General features: G+C 34.4%; 3 protein-coding genes across 3 annotated transcripts; all 3 read right to left on the bottom strand.

The window, feature by feature from the left end:
- Positions 1-6,119: 6,119 nt before the first annotated feature.
- BDCG_16345 (uncharacterized protein) lies at positions 6,120-6,839 on the bottom strand (the record flags this gene model as incomplete). Its single annotated transcript, XM_045425593.1, has 1 exon — positions 6,120-6,839. The coding sequence occupies one exon, from the start codon at positions 6,837-6,839 to the stop codon at positions 6,120-6,122; it is 720 nt and encodes a 239-aa protein (XP_045279560.1).
- A 500-nt stretch (positions 6,840-7,339) lies between these two features.
- On the bottom strand, positions 7,340-7,656 carry BDCG_16344 (uncharacterized protein; the record flags this gene model as incomplete). The annotated part of the gene is made up of 2 exons (XM_045425592.1): positions 7,340-7,444; positions 7,561-7,656. The coding sequence occupies 2 exons, from the start codon at positions 7,654-7,656 to the stop codon at positions 7,340-7,342; spliced, it is 201 nt and encodes a 66-aa protein (XP_045279559.1).
- Positions 7,657-7,826: 170 nt separating this feature from the next.
- Positions 7,827-8,006, bottom strand: BDCG_16343 (uncharacterized protein; the record flags this gene model as incomplete). Its single annotated transcript, XM_045425591.1, has 1 exon — positions 7,827-8,006. The coding sequence occupies one exon, from the start codon at positions 8,004-8,006 to the stop codon at positions 7,827-7,829; it is 180 nt and encodes a 59-aa protein (XP_045279558.1).
- Positions 8,007-13,735: the final 5,729 nt, after the last annotated feature.

Genomic DNA, 13,735 nt, shown 5'->3' with positions numbered 1-13,735 from the left:
ATCACTGACCTTTATTCACAGTATCTTATAGACTTTATAAAAAAGTCTTCTTTCACAGATAATTCATTGTCTATATTCTCAGAAGTGATTATTCTCTGATTCTTTTAATATTGAAAGATCTTCAGTTTTAACTGTGAAAAGACTTCACAGACTTCATTCTTCAATGTATTAGTCTCACACTGACTGAGTAAGTCAGAATTAAAGTGATTCAGTATTATAACATCTGTAAAAGCTTGTTTCAATTCTGTAAATACCTGCACAGTGTCTTGAGTAAGAATAAATAATCTTATTTTTCTATCTTTCACACTTCTCTTTAACAGATCTGTAAGAGAAGCAGTAATTTATAAATATGCATAGATAACATCTATAGAAATTCACAAATTCTGAAAATATCTACATCTTACAGTACATCTACAGTGTCAGTCAGTTCTTAATAATAGAGACTCAGCTTCTGTTCATTGAAATATTATTCATCTTAATAATATAATCTAAGAAATCAATCTCCTGCATGTAGAATAAGCATTTTTCAGTGTTTATATAGAGTTGATACTGTCTTAAGTAACTCAACACTTCTTAAATATAAGTATCATATTCTTTCTTCATTTTTAAGAAGATTGAAATGTTATCTAAGTATACTATATAAAAGATATTAACAGGGCCTCACAGTGTCTTATTTATATAGGTCTGAAAGATAACTGAAGCATTACAAAGATTAAAAGATAAAACAAGATATTCAAAATTATTATACTTAATATAAAAAGTCATTTTTTAAATGTCATCTTCATTAACTCTGACTCTATGATAGATATTCTATATATCAATCTTTGAGAACATCTTTACTGCAGATAATCAATTGATTATCTCATTAATTAATAATAATGAATAGTGATTCTTAATTATTATCTTATTAAGATCTCTGTAGTCTATGTATAGATATAGTCTATTATTCTTCTTAAGTATAAAAAGTATAGACATCTCTGCTGAACTCTTTGATAAGTATATTCAGTTTTTCAATTATACTTTCTCAAGATATTTGTACAGAATATTCAATTTCTTTACAGATAAGTTGTAAAGAGATCTGTACAGAACTGTTATATTATTTTCAAGATAAATCTTATATCATATCTTGATATCAGGAAACTTCACTGCTTTCTGTTTTTAAAAAGATATTCTTATAATCTGTAAAGAGACATTGTATATATTCATCTTCAATGACAGATACTGCTGCTAATCTTATAGTATGAATGATAACTTCTTCATCTATTCTCAAGTTTCAATCACCTGCTATGCAGTATATTAACTCTATCTTTTTCTCAAGATTCTTTCAATAAAACTCTTCAGATTTCTCTATCACTGTCTCTTCATTAGTAAGACAGTATTATCATATCTGAGTAACTCAGTCAATGAGAGAATTGTTTTCTCTCAATTATAGAAGATCTAGAATAATGTTCTTATCTAAAATATTAACAGTGTAAAAAAGCAGACTACTCTTCTTAAAGATTTCTTCTAAGTCTGTGATTACACACTTCACTTGAATTATGTTAAAACAGTGATACTTTATTTCATTAATAAATTTCATATAATCTGACAGATCTATCTTCTTTCAACTCTTTATTAAAGAAAAGAAATAGAATATGAAGTTAATATTTATCTCAGAGTTAAGTAGATATCTCACTGATATCTTCTTATTCAGAGTATTCATTATAATCATAATATAAACTCAGAGATATAAGAATTATTAATTCTTTATTTCTTTCTCTTCTTTATCTTCTCTGAATACATTTGTTAGAAGAGAAGTTAATCTTAAGAAGATATCTTCTTAATTTCTTTTCTTCTTCAGCTTCTTATAATTACTGATATAGTAATTATCAGCTCTGCAGTTGAAATAGAGATCTTTATTAAATCTTTTTTAATATTTCTTTACAGTGAGTAAAGAATCAGAATACTTAAAATTCTTCTTTACTTTCTCTACACTGAAGCTGTTATAGTGTTATTTAGATCTTATTATTAATTACTTAGAAGAGATCTTATTAATCTTTTTCTCAGAGAATTGATTATTCAAATAGATTCAGAAAGTCAGATTGATAAGCTCAGTATAATTAATTAATAAACTCTGATATTATAATATTATTATTCACATCTTATAAGTCAGCTTTGTAAGATAAAGCTGTGTTTTTAATTAATTCAAATTATCAGTTAATTTCTCTTAATATTCTTCAAATCTTACATTGAAATCAGAAAAATTCTCATTATTTTATTAATATAATAAGTTGAATCACTGTATTACTATAAAGCTGTGATTACAGTAATCTTTAATTTAATTCAGTAGAAAGTTCTTGAATTCTTCTTAAGTTATTACAGTATCAGTATACTTAAGCTCTCTCTTCTTAATAGCTCAAGTAGTCACAGAGATGTCTTTAAGAAGGTTAACAGTATATATTACTTATATCTCATGAGTATTATACTGACTTAGATTAAGATGGAATTTCTGTTTAAGAGTATAGATAAAGCTGTGAAATTCAGATAATATGTTTTTCTTATATCTCAGAGAATCTCTAATCTTAATCTCTCTATCTTTATAATAGATATAGATGTGTAGAGACTGCAGCAGTGATAGAACAGTTGAAGAACTTATATTAAAGTATATAATAAGTTCAGAAATCTCAGATTTCTGTCAGAGTAGAGATATACATACTCTAGAAAATAATATAGAGATTTTCTCAGAGAATGAAGTTAAGTCAGTCTCAGTATAGATGCATAAGGTTATATCAGTTTATTAGAGCTCAACTGATTCAAACTTATAATCAGATTAAGTAATTCTAATTATAATGTAATAGAACTGAAGCAGTAGCTAGTCAGCAGTATTATATAAAAATAGTTATTTAAGAAGCTGTATAAGTGAGCTTGACTATCTTACTTGAATAGTGAGTTTATAGACTACAGAGTTATTGTAAGAATATCACAGATATAATACTTAGTATACTAAGAAGATTGTATAAGAAACACAGTAATTCTTATATATATTTCAGTAGAAAAAAAACAAATCACTGACTTCTTTAATAAGAAGTCAGCATCTAGTTATTCTATATAGATAATGAGCAGATACTCTTCTTTCATTTCATAAGTGAGAATAGCTGAAGTAATACCTCAGCAGCATCTCACTGTTAAGAAAGAGTAATCTGCTGATCTTATATAGAAGTGAGGTTCTTGTATTCATTAATAAGATCTTTCTATGATATATCTGAATGATGTCATAGAGTGGTTGGAAACCGGTTTGAACAGCCTGCGAGGTGAATGAAATCATGCGCATGAAAGTGATGAGCCGTGTGGAACCGCAGCGGGGCCTTGACGCGGCCAGGGGCGTGACAGATATGATCTTCTTCTACTTGCAGAGATCACTATCAACTGTCAATATACTGTCTCAACAGGTGTAAGCCTGTTCTTTCTTATATATAGTTATTCTATGAAAGTGTTAAATCTTCTAGAGATTATACAGTTCACACTGAACTCTCACAGTTCAATTCAGATCACTGATATATAGTGATAAAGCTTTAAAAGATCTATACTGAGCAGAGATCTTCATGATAAGTACTAAATAAGATTAAGAAGATTAAGTTAATATTAACAAGATCTCACAGAGCAGTATAAGATAGAAAGATCTTATATAATTAAATCTTAGAAATATACAGATTATACATTTATTCTGTATATTGAATTATTATTATATAACATACACAGTGATAGAAGTTCTAGACAGCTATAACTACTGTCTTAATACTTTATCAGAGATTTATAATGTGTTTCATACAATCTTGCTTCATCATACTGTCACTGACTCATTCTCTTCTTAATTAACTTTTAACTGACAGTTATCAGAGATTATAGAAGAAGATAATGAACTTAAGTAAGAGATTGAGAATATTCTTAATAAGAGATCTCACAGCTGCAGCTGATAATATCTTATAAAATAAGTAAGCTATAATTATCAGATCTGAACTTCAAGTTCTGTATTATCTAAGACCGCGGCTCTTGATCAATGAGAACTACACATGATTAGAGAAGAAGACAGCTAATATAACAGACTGTATCTGATTAATTATATAGACTATTTCATTACACTTCACAGATTTCTATTAAGACTCTGATTCTCAGTTATCAATTCTCAGTTAAAAACTCATCAAATTTCTATTCTTTCATCTCAACACTTTATTATGTATGTGAATAAATATTTACTCTGATTATCAATTTCTGCACTTTCTTTTTCTTTTCTTTTCTAATGTTTTTCACTTTGTTATATAAGATCTATATATTATACTTATCTATTCAGTGTAGACTTCTTACACTTACCTTATTCACTTTATAAGTTTTACAGATACTATAGTGATCTGAGATTCTGAGTTTATTAATACTTTTTATACTTGTAAAATAGTAGTACTGTGATATAATTTCTTTCTATAAATATGTATTTTCATTAAGAGAGTAGCAGATTCAGATATCAGTTTTAAGACTTTTAAGAAGATAGTTACTGACTCTGTCTATAACTTTTCAAAATTTTTATTTCAGTTTATCAGAAAAGTTTATATAAAGATATTCTAATTTGAAATAAATGAAACAAAGACTCTTTTTCTTGATTTCTTTATTATATATTTTATTTATAGAAGCTTGTGAAGCTCTTTCTCTCTGCTCAGTAGTCAGATATAATTTATAAATCTCTCTATATTTTATCATCTTTTTACAGTAAATTTGTTTTCTGTTATTTTGACTTATACAGAGCTGATCAGTGATTCACTCTCTGTAAGTCTGTGATTCTCACAGTGATCTATAAGTGATGAATGAAAGTCATTAATTTCTTCAAAGTTAAGAGCTTAAAGTCTTGTTCAATGAGCTTATTCTGTATATTTTTATTTAGTCTCTTTATAAATATCATTATTAGGGTCTTATTTCAGAGCTCTGTTTTCACAGATCTTAATTCATGTCATAATTTCATGAAGTGCTGTAAGTAGTCTTCATCAGATTTCTCATCTCTTTTTCTAATACTGATGATCACGGATGTTAAGCAAATAGATCCCGGGACAGCCTCCCGCACCCCGTTCCCTCCCTTAGTTACTCGGAGCGTTTTACGGATCACACGGCTCAAACGAAGTCGTGGGATGACTTGAGATTATTCCAACAGGAACCATCATGGACTTAGGGTAAGTTCGCCCATGCATGACCATAAAGCAGGAGTAAGGAAGCGATACCGACGGATTCCAGTTTTGAACTGCAGCTGCATGCATTAGCTGGAGGGCAGAGGGCTGGGGAGGTTACCAATGGAAATCCAGAGGTCAGCCCATGGGACAGGACTCATGCGTAGCCGTCTGCGGGGAACATCTTAAAATTTCCGATGCAGATTCGGTGGAGACAAGATGCCATGGCCTCGGGTGGGTCTGATAGTTTCTCACATTGGTTTGCATGCATGAGATAGATTTAACGAATCTGAGGCGTTCTTGGTTTCTGGGTTGATTCAACAAAAGGGACTGTTTTCGGACTGGGTTCTCTAACTTAGTTGGATTCCGCCAGTTGCTCTGATGGCGCAGATACAATTTAGCAACGTCTTACATGCATTGACGACATCAATTGGATGTTTTTCTTTTTTCTTTCTGAGGAGGGAGAGAGGGGGTGGGTTTGGAACTATTTTTTCGGTTTCAACCGGATGAGAGTGATCAATAGCAAAAGATGTATTTTTATACTAATTAGACCGATGCAATCAATCAGAATCGGGAAAGTAAGGGCTAAACCATAATAGTCTTAAGACCACGCACCTAGTCCCCACAGAGCTCATAATTTCATGCCAAGCGTCAAAAAATGATTCGGTACTCATAAGAGGATTTTCAACAGAAATCATAAAATCATAAACACCGCTCATACAAGAAGGAATAAAGAAAACAAGGTTCAAATCGGTACGTTTGTGACATCCAGAAAAAGCAGCGTGAAAGGAACGGCCGTTACGAAATACCCCCCTATACGTCAAGATGGACATGAGACATCTTCGCCCAAGCAATTCCAATATCATTTCTCTCAAAACTCATTCGCTTCCCATCCTTGCATAGTCTAGTCGTAAATGAGATGATTGAGCGAGGTTAGTGCGAGCGCTTAAGCTGGGTTCCTCGGTAGAGCGTCCCATGCAGCCGATCTAGGACACCAATGGCACCCAAGTTCTGGTTTGGACTGACGTGATGGCCTTCGTGGCTCATAAGACCTGGGATATCTTCACCCGTATGAACGAAATGTGCGATAGTGCCTGCGACAGCTCCATGAAAGAGCAAACCAAGCACATGCGACCCGAGCAGCCAGGTTGCGATCACTACTAGTCCGAAGTTCAATACTAAGAACTCGAGGGGGTGGCTATAGAAAGCAGCAATGGCAATTTCCTCCTTGAAGTGGTGGTGTACGGAGTGAACGTGTCGGTACATGAATTTCGTGTGGAACAGGGCATGGAAGTAGTAGAATGAGACTTCAAACAAAAGCGCCGTGTTTAGCACATCTATCAGGAATCGCCAGACGGAAGGGATGTTTTTGTTCACATGGGTCAAGGAGGTTTCCCAAAGGCAATTGCCTGTCCAAAGAGACATCAAAAGCAGACCGGTGGAATGGACCACGGTCGCTGTGGCAATGTTCCTTCCTATACCGGGAAGAACCTTGAGCATCGCACGACGTCTTTTGGGATCAGAGCCGTTCAGGTCGTAGATACCGAAGAGGACGGTAAGAGACAATTGGGCCATAGCGGCACCAAACACTTCGATGGTAAATGGGGAATAGCTATTCACAATATTATACCATTGCTGCGCTAGGAAAGCCATATTGCCTGCTACCGCGTTGATAACACAACTCCAGACAATTACTTCGTAAAACTGGTGGTGCAGCCGTGTCGAGCCAATAGGTCCAAATTTGATCGAAAGGTAGGGTAGCTGAGTGAGGATTAGAAAGGGAGGGGGCAGCGAAGGCTCGTGGCAGTTGGTTGGACAGGGTAAGAGGTTGTTCTAAAGTGTGGATGAGGTGATTTGAGAAGCTTTGCCGCTGATATTGCAGTGGTGTCTTAGCCTGTGAATGACGGAAGATGGCGAACGATTACAGAATGCCGGGAGGGGGAGGTGACTTTTAAATGTTCGGACTGCCGAAATGGAAAACGGAGGCAATAGGAGCTGGTAAGGGGAGGGAAGGGAATAGGGATAGTAGCCTGGCAGGAGGAGGTCCTAGTATAGCTTGAGTTTCTCGAGTTGCGACCTTCCAAGCCTTATTCGTATGTTGCTGTTTGGAGCTTCGCTGATACTGCTCCATCCCGCCGCATTAGAGGCCCCCATTAGAAGAGAGCAGCTAATCGGAGTAAAACATCGAGCGCAGTAGTTGAAGTGCAATCTCTGGGGAAGTCATTTTCCCGGTTCCGCAACATGAGGATTTCAATACGCTGGGTTGATATGCTGTGATTGTTTGCTAACGCGGCATTAGCTTTTGAGTCTGATTTATTTTTTTGATAGCGGCATGGGTTAGATAGAGGAGACCACCGTGGCCACGTCGACTTACATAGCGCTCGAGGTCGTGGCGGGCGGGTTCGAGTAGTGCGCGGAAATTGTCTTGAACAGTTGCAGGTTTAGCGGCGGAAATACAGACCCGGTGCATGGCCAGAGTCCGGAACTGGAGAGCTCGAACGAAGCCCAGAGGTTACCCCTCCCTTGAGAAGGCTGCGCATAAGGCTCTCAAAATAGCGTGTCTGGCGCGGCAGTTAAAAAGTGATAGTCGGAATCAACCCATTATTGGCATTTGATCCAACTCGAAGAAAATAAAGTTTTTTAAGTGACCCTCTCAGTCAAACCAGCTGGATTGAAATCTGGATCTTCCTCGGATCCCTGGCTGGCCATATGGCTGCCGGGACGTGAGTTGCCTGAAGTTTCTCGGCCCGCAAGGGTGTCCTTGCAGGGCCAAGAGTGGAGCCGGGGCTGACTGTGCTGTGAAGACGGGGATTCTAGCATTTTCGGCTTTGTCGATGCGCAGATCCTGCGGGCGTGTTATTGCGCTGCAACCGCCAGGAAAACTCCGGGAATTGATGAAACCTTAAAGATCCATGGAATGATGACTCCGTGGCTGGTAGAGAGCGACAGGGAAGCTCAGCAGAGTGCACGACTCAGTTCCAGGAAGTAACGTTGATGTGCATTCTTGGGTGGAGGGTGCAAATCGTGACCAATTGAGGACAGCGGCAGTCCATGAAGGCAATCAGAAGGTTGTGCCTGTAGGATAGTTGAAGGTTGTATTGATAGATCTATCTACAGGAACATAATATAGTGGTGGGTCACGTGATCTAGTGGGATCGCTAACCGCAACAGCTGTAAGGGCCAACACCCCCCCTTGAGATAACAAGAATCACATACAAAAACACCCAAACCACCAAGATAGTCTGTCAAAACCAAATACAAATGTAAAATTAAACATTCCCAACTTTTGTGCCTGTAAGACCTAGTAAAATCATGAATCATGTAAATATCATATTGTCTAGAGATTTAGTAAGTTCATTCACTGCTATCTGAGCAGTGAAAATATATTCTGAATCAATGATTCTCTGATTCAACTGTCAATATAAAAAATGAAAATGTGTGTCAATATGCTTACTTCAGACTGTAATGACTGTCATCTTTGTAAGATCTATGATATTCTTATTATCAGTGAGAATCTGTATCAGAGATGTAGTAATAAAGCTGAGCTTAATTATGAGATTCTGAATTCATGTTGCTTTGCAGACCATCTCACTAAGAGCTATATATTCAGTCTCATTAAAACTTAGAGATATATAAGATTGCTTCACTGAACACTATGAAATCAGACTGTCTGTGAGCTTAAAAATGTAGTCAGATGTTAATTTCCTATCATCATTTAAGAGGCCGGCTCAATCAGAATCTGAGTAGCTGAAGAGTAGGTAGAAATCATCAGGGAAATCAGGAATAACAGAGAGATCAGTAAAAACAGTAGAAATAATAGAAATGAAAGAAATGAAAGAAACAGATCTCTCATACAGACTGCATCTGTAGAAAATGCCCAGATTTATAATCTCTTTCAAATAATATATAATGTGTAATAGAGTCTTTCAATATTGAGATGTTGAATCAACATTCTGTTGAGTGAGTAGTGAGACAGTGTAAGTGATATCAGAATGTGTTTTAACTGTGAGATATTATAAGCAATTCATATCATGTTAATATCACTGAATTGTGAAATCAGTCTCTTTCTCAGATATAGAAGAATCATCAATATAAAATTCATTCTTTATTAATATTCTGATAACAGCTGCATCATCAAGATAGAAATCTTTAATAAGATATTTAATATATTGATAATATATTAAATCAATTCTCTTATTTGAATAATTGATCTTCATACTTAAATACTTGATTAGCTGATGTAGATTCTTGACTTTCAATTTCTTACTAAGTATACTCACTAGTTAATCAGCATTCTCAGAAGCTTCAGATATGATGTTGAGATCATCAATATAGATTATTATATAGAGATGATATCTGAATGTATAATATCAGAGTACTGAATTATAAGTGCTGACTGTAAATTCAAGATCACTTAACAGAGCTGTTAAGTAATCATATCAGATTTTCATTGCAGAGTTCAGACTGTATAGACTATTCTCAATCACATAGACAAGTATTTTCAGCAAACCTGTCTCAAATTCAGTGAGTTGTCTCATATAGACCTTCTTAGTGAGACACTTATAAAGATATATTATCACTATATTTATCTGACAGAGTGTTCAATCATGTAGTGCTGCTATTGCAAAAAGAATATAATTAACAGTATCAGTGATAACTGAAGTGTAGATCTCTTCTCTAGAATTCTTCTTAAGTCAGTTATCATAAATCACTCAATGTGATTTTTTAAGAATATTATCAGAATCAGTATTCAGGTCTGCAGGCCTATCTTTCTCAAGAAACACTTAACAGTCTGAAGCAATTGATTCATCTCTTGAGACATCAGATCTAGAGATCAAACTTCATGTATTATATCTCTTCAGGTCAGTAATCTTGCATTGTATGAACTTCTTTTAATAATCTTCTATCTCTTCTAACTGAGATGTGACATTCTTGTAGAACTTCAGAAGGTTATCTGTAATGAGACTTGAAGTGTAAGTAGCCAGCGATTTCGCGGGCTGCAATCATGTGAAATTCAGATCATCAATATTGAAAGCATCTTCATCATCAATCAGATAAATATCAGGTTCCAGTTTCAGTTTCAGTTCATCAGCATTATTAATGAGTGTCACAGATGTGACAACTGGTTTTTCAGTGATCAGAAACCTCACATCACTACTGATAATAATCTTATCAGATTCAGAATGTCATAGGCAATTTATCAATATGTCACTGAATTCAATGATATGATAGAAATTAGCATATGAAGAAAGCTTATCCGCAGGCTGCTGAGATTCATGCAAGTGAATAAAAATCTCTGCACTCAATTGATGAAAATGTCTTACATTCAGCAGGGTATTCATAAGTGCACATCAAGAAATCTTATATGAACTTGAAATCACAGAGATCTCTGCAGTAGAGGATCAAAATTTTGAGTTGTAAAGAACTATAGATATGAGAGTATTATTGATTATTGTAATCACTGTCTCTAGAACATCTGCTCAGAACTTCTAAGAAAGATTATCTTTCAAAAGAGCAGCTCTAATCTGTCTCATAATAGTACAGATCTCATGTTCAGAAATGTCATTCTAATGTGATGAATATGATACTGTTGATTCTCATTTCATATCATATGAATTCATAACTGTGTGCATACATGTGGATCAGAAAACATCATCAATATCAGTTCATAGAAAAGCAGAGGCTGTATATCTGAGATTACTCATGAATCTGAGCCATAACTCAAAGTATTGAACAGCCTCATTCTTGAACTTTAAAAAATACACTCAACAGTAGTGAGTCGCATCACAGATGATAAGCATTCAGTATTTTATTCCCTGATGAAACTCTAAGAGATGATCAGAGAGATCTTTCAATGTATGTCTGTCATCTGCAAGATTAATATGAACCTTCTCAATGAGTTGAATAGATCTAGACATCAGTGTTTTTGAATAATCTCATATTATATCAGTCTTGACATATTTCTTATAAAAGAACTTAGTCTTAGAATCTTTAATTGTAACTTCAGTATGAGGATTCTTGGCCATAGTAATTATAGCATCAGTATGAATATGACTGAGATTGTAATATCAATTCAAAAGAGTCTTTGATATCTTTGATATCTGTGTTTTCACATTCACAGAATCAACATTATTAACAGTAGTAGCAGCAGTCACAGAAAGATCAACTTTTTAATTAAAATTGTACTTGTGAGACATCATTGCAATGTACTTGACTGCTCTGTTCAGATGATTGAAATCCTTATTGAACTTCTGCTTATCAATCTTATATATGTTGTTCTGAGCAGTCTGAACTGTATGAAAAATAACACTGTTCAGAGCTCTGCAAATGAAAAATGAGGGAATAGTGAAAGATAATGTAAATTGAAATCTCTGATCTTCAAGCTTTGTAAATGAGAGCAGATTAACTGTAATATTAGAAATATAGTGAACATTCTGTAAGTTAACATCATCATTCTCAATCTTCAAGATGACAGTTTTAATCTTCTTAACAAACTCAGTTTCCTCAGTTGCAGAATTGACAGAGATATTATTATTAAAAGGTTTGATATTTAAAAAAGAATGAAGCTCACCTGTCATATTCAGGCTTGCATATGTGTTCAAATATCAAGATCTAGAGAATGATTTTTCAGTGACTGTGAAAGAGAAATAGAACTCAATCTTTGTAATTGCTGCATTTGCTGCTGATTGAGAACTTATCAAGTCATTCTTCTTCTCTTTCTTCTTGTCATTCTTCTTATCATCCTTCTTTTTCTTTTTATCAGAGTGTAAGATGAAACACCTGTCAACAGTATATTCATATCTTCTGCAGTGAGTGCACTTTTATACAGATGTGCTTTTGTTCTTATCTTTATTCTTATCTTTATTCTTATTCTTCTTCACAGTCACAGAATCAGTCTGAGGCTGCTTTTTTCACTCAGTGATGATCTTCTTAAATGTATGATTGATCAGTTGCTTCATCAAATTATCAATATCAATGTTGACAATGAGTCTCTGATCAGTGGAGAAAAACTTATTTAAATATGTCTTGACAAATGATCTTTGATAATCTTGTAGATTGTTGAGAAAAAGATCATGATATATATTCTTAGTGCTCTGACAGAGCTCTTTGTGACAGATAACAAGATAGTGAAAATGTCTTTGAAAAGTAAGATAATCATTCTTCTTGACTTATAATTTTATCAATTTCTTGAAGACATTAACTCATTCTTCTATCAGTGATATTACATATTCAATGTTGATCTTGTCTCACAGAGCTGCAGCATTGTCAGCTTTCAAGGTTTTAATAGTGATTTGAATGTTTTCAACAAGACTCAATAGCATATATCTATATAGAGACTTGAAATGAATTCCTCACTTCTCAGAGTTAATATAATGTGTAAAAGAGAATTCTCATTGAGTTCTCAATAGAATGTTGATTTCACTAATAACTTCTGTATCAGTTAATATATCAATATATCAGGCTTTATAATTAGAGTTATCAAATGTGATCACTGATTTGATATCTAGTGTATATTTGACTTTCTTCTGATATTTCTGCAACTCATCTCTCATAGTGTCTCTTTATACAGATGTAGTGAGATGTTGAGTTGTTTCAGCTGCAGTTATCTGATTTCATAGCATTATCTGCATAAGATTCATAAGATTGTCTGCAGTGTAATAGATAGATTGATTCAGATCATCATTAAAAGTCAGCATTTCAGAAGTGAAAGATAGTGAAGAATTTGAAGAGTTGAAATGAACAGATTCTACAGATAAATGTTAACTCTGCTTTTCTTTATTCTGAAGTTTCTCTGTTGTCTCATCATCATCAAATTTCATACTCTGGTGAAAACTGACCTCAGTCTCATCTTGCAAGTCAGAAGCCTTCTCATAATGAGTGATTATTCTATTAATAAGTCATCTAGTAAAGCATGTGATTCTGAGCCTTGAGCTGAACTCTGAAGTAACAGATGTATCACTCATATCAAGATAACTCTACTTCTTCTAGATATGTAAAAAAAAAAATAAAAAAGTGATATCCTCTACAATGAAGAACACACTTTCTTAAAAAAAATATAAAATATATGAATCTACTGATCAGCAGATTCAGGGAAAATAAAATATCTCTAATAAAGAGTGAGAGTCTTTTCAAAAAAGATGAACTATCTGTGTTAAAAAATGTTAGTATAATATTCTAAAAAGAAAAACATGCCATCCAGGCTATAACCTGTAGAATAGTTGAAGGTTGTATTGATAGATCTATCTACAGGAACATAATATAGTGGTGGGTCACGTGATCTAGTGGGATCGCTAACCGCAACGGCCGTAAGAGCCAACAGTGTCAAGGTTCTATGACAACTCACTCACTCACTCACTCACCACCCCGAGAATCGGGAGATCAACGAATAGGTCCCGCCTTTTCTTCATAGATTTCAATTTGAATTTTCTGGGAAGATGCAGCAACATTTGTGATCCCTATCTCAAAAAAATATCTGTGAGAACAAGGGTGCAGCTTACTGCTGATTCAAAGCTCAGTCCGCTGCAGAGGGGAGCGGGGCCAACCTACCG

The sequence above is a fragment of the Blastomyces dermatitidis genome (genome assembly GCF_000003525.1).
Source record: "Blastomyces dermatitidis ER-3 genomic scaffold supercont1.1, whole genome shotgun sequence".
NCBI classification, from domain to species: Eukaryota; Fungi; Ascomycota; class Eurotiomycetes; order Onygenales; family Ajellomycetaceae; genus Blastomyces; species Blastomyces dermatitidis.
This window is presented reverse-complemented; position numbering and strand designations above follow the sequence as displayed.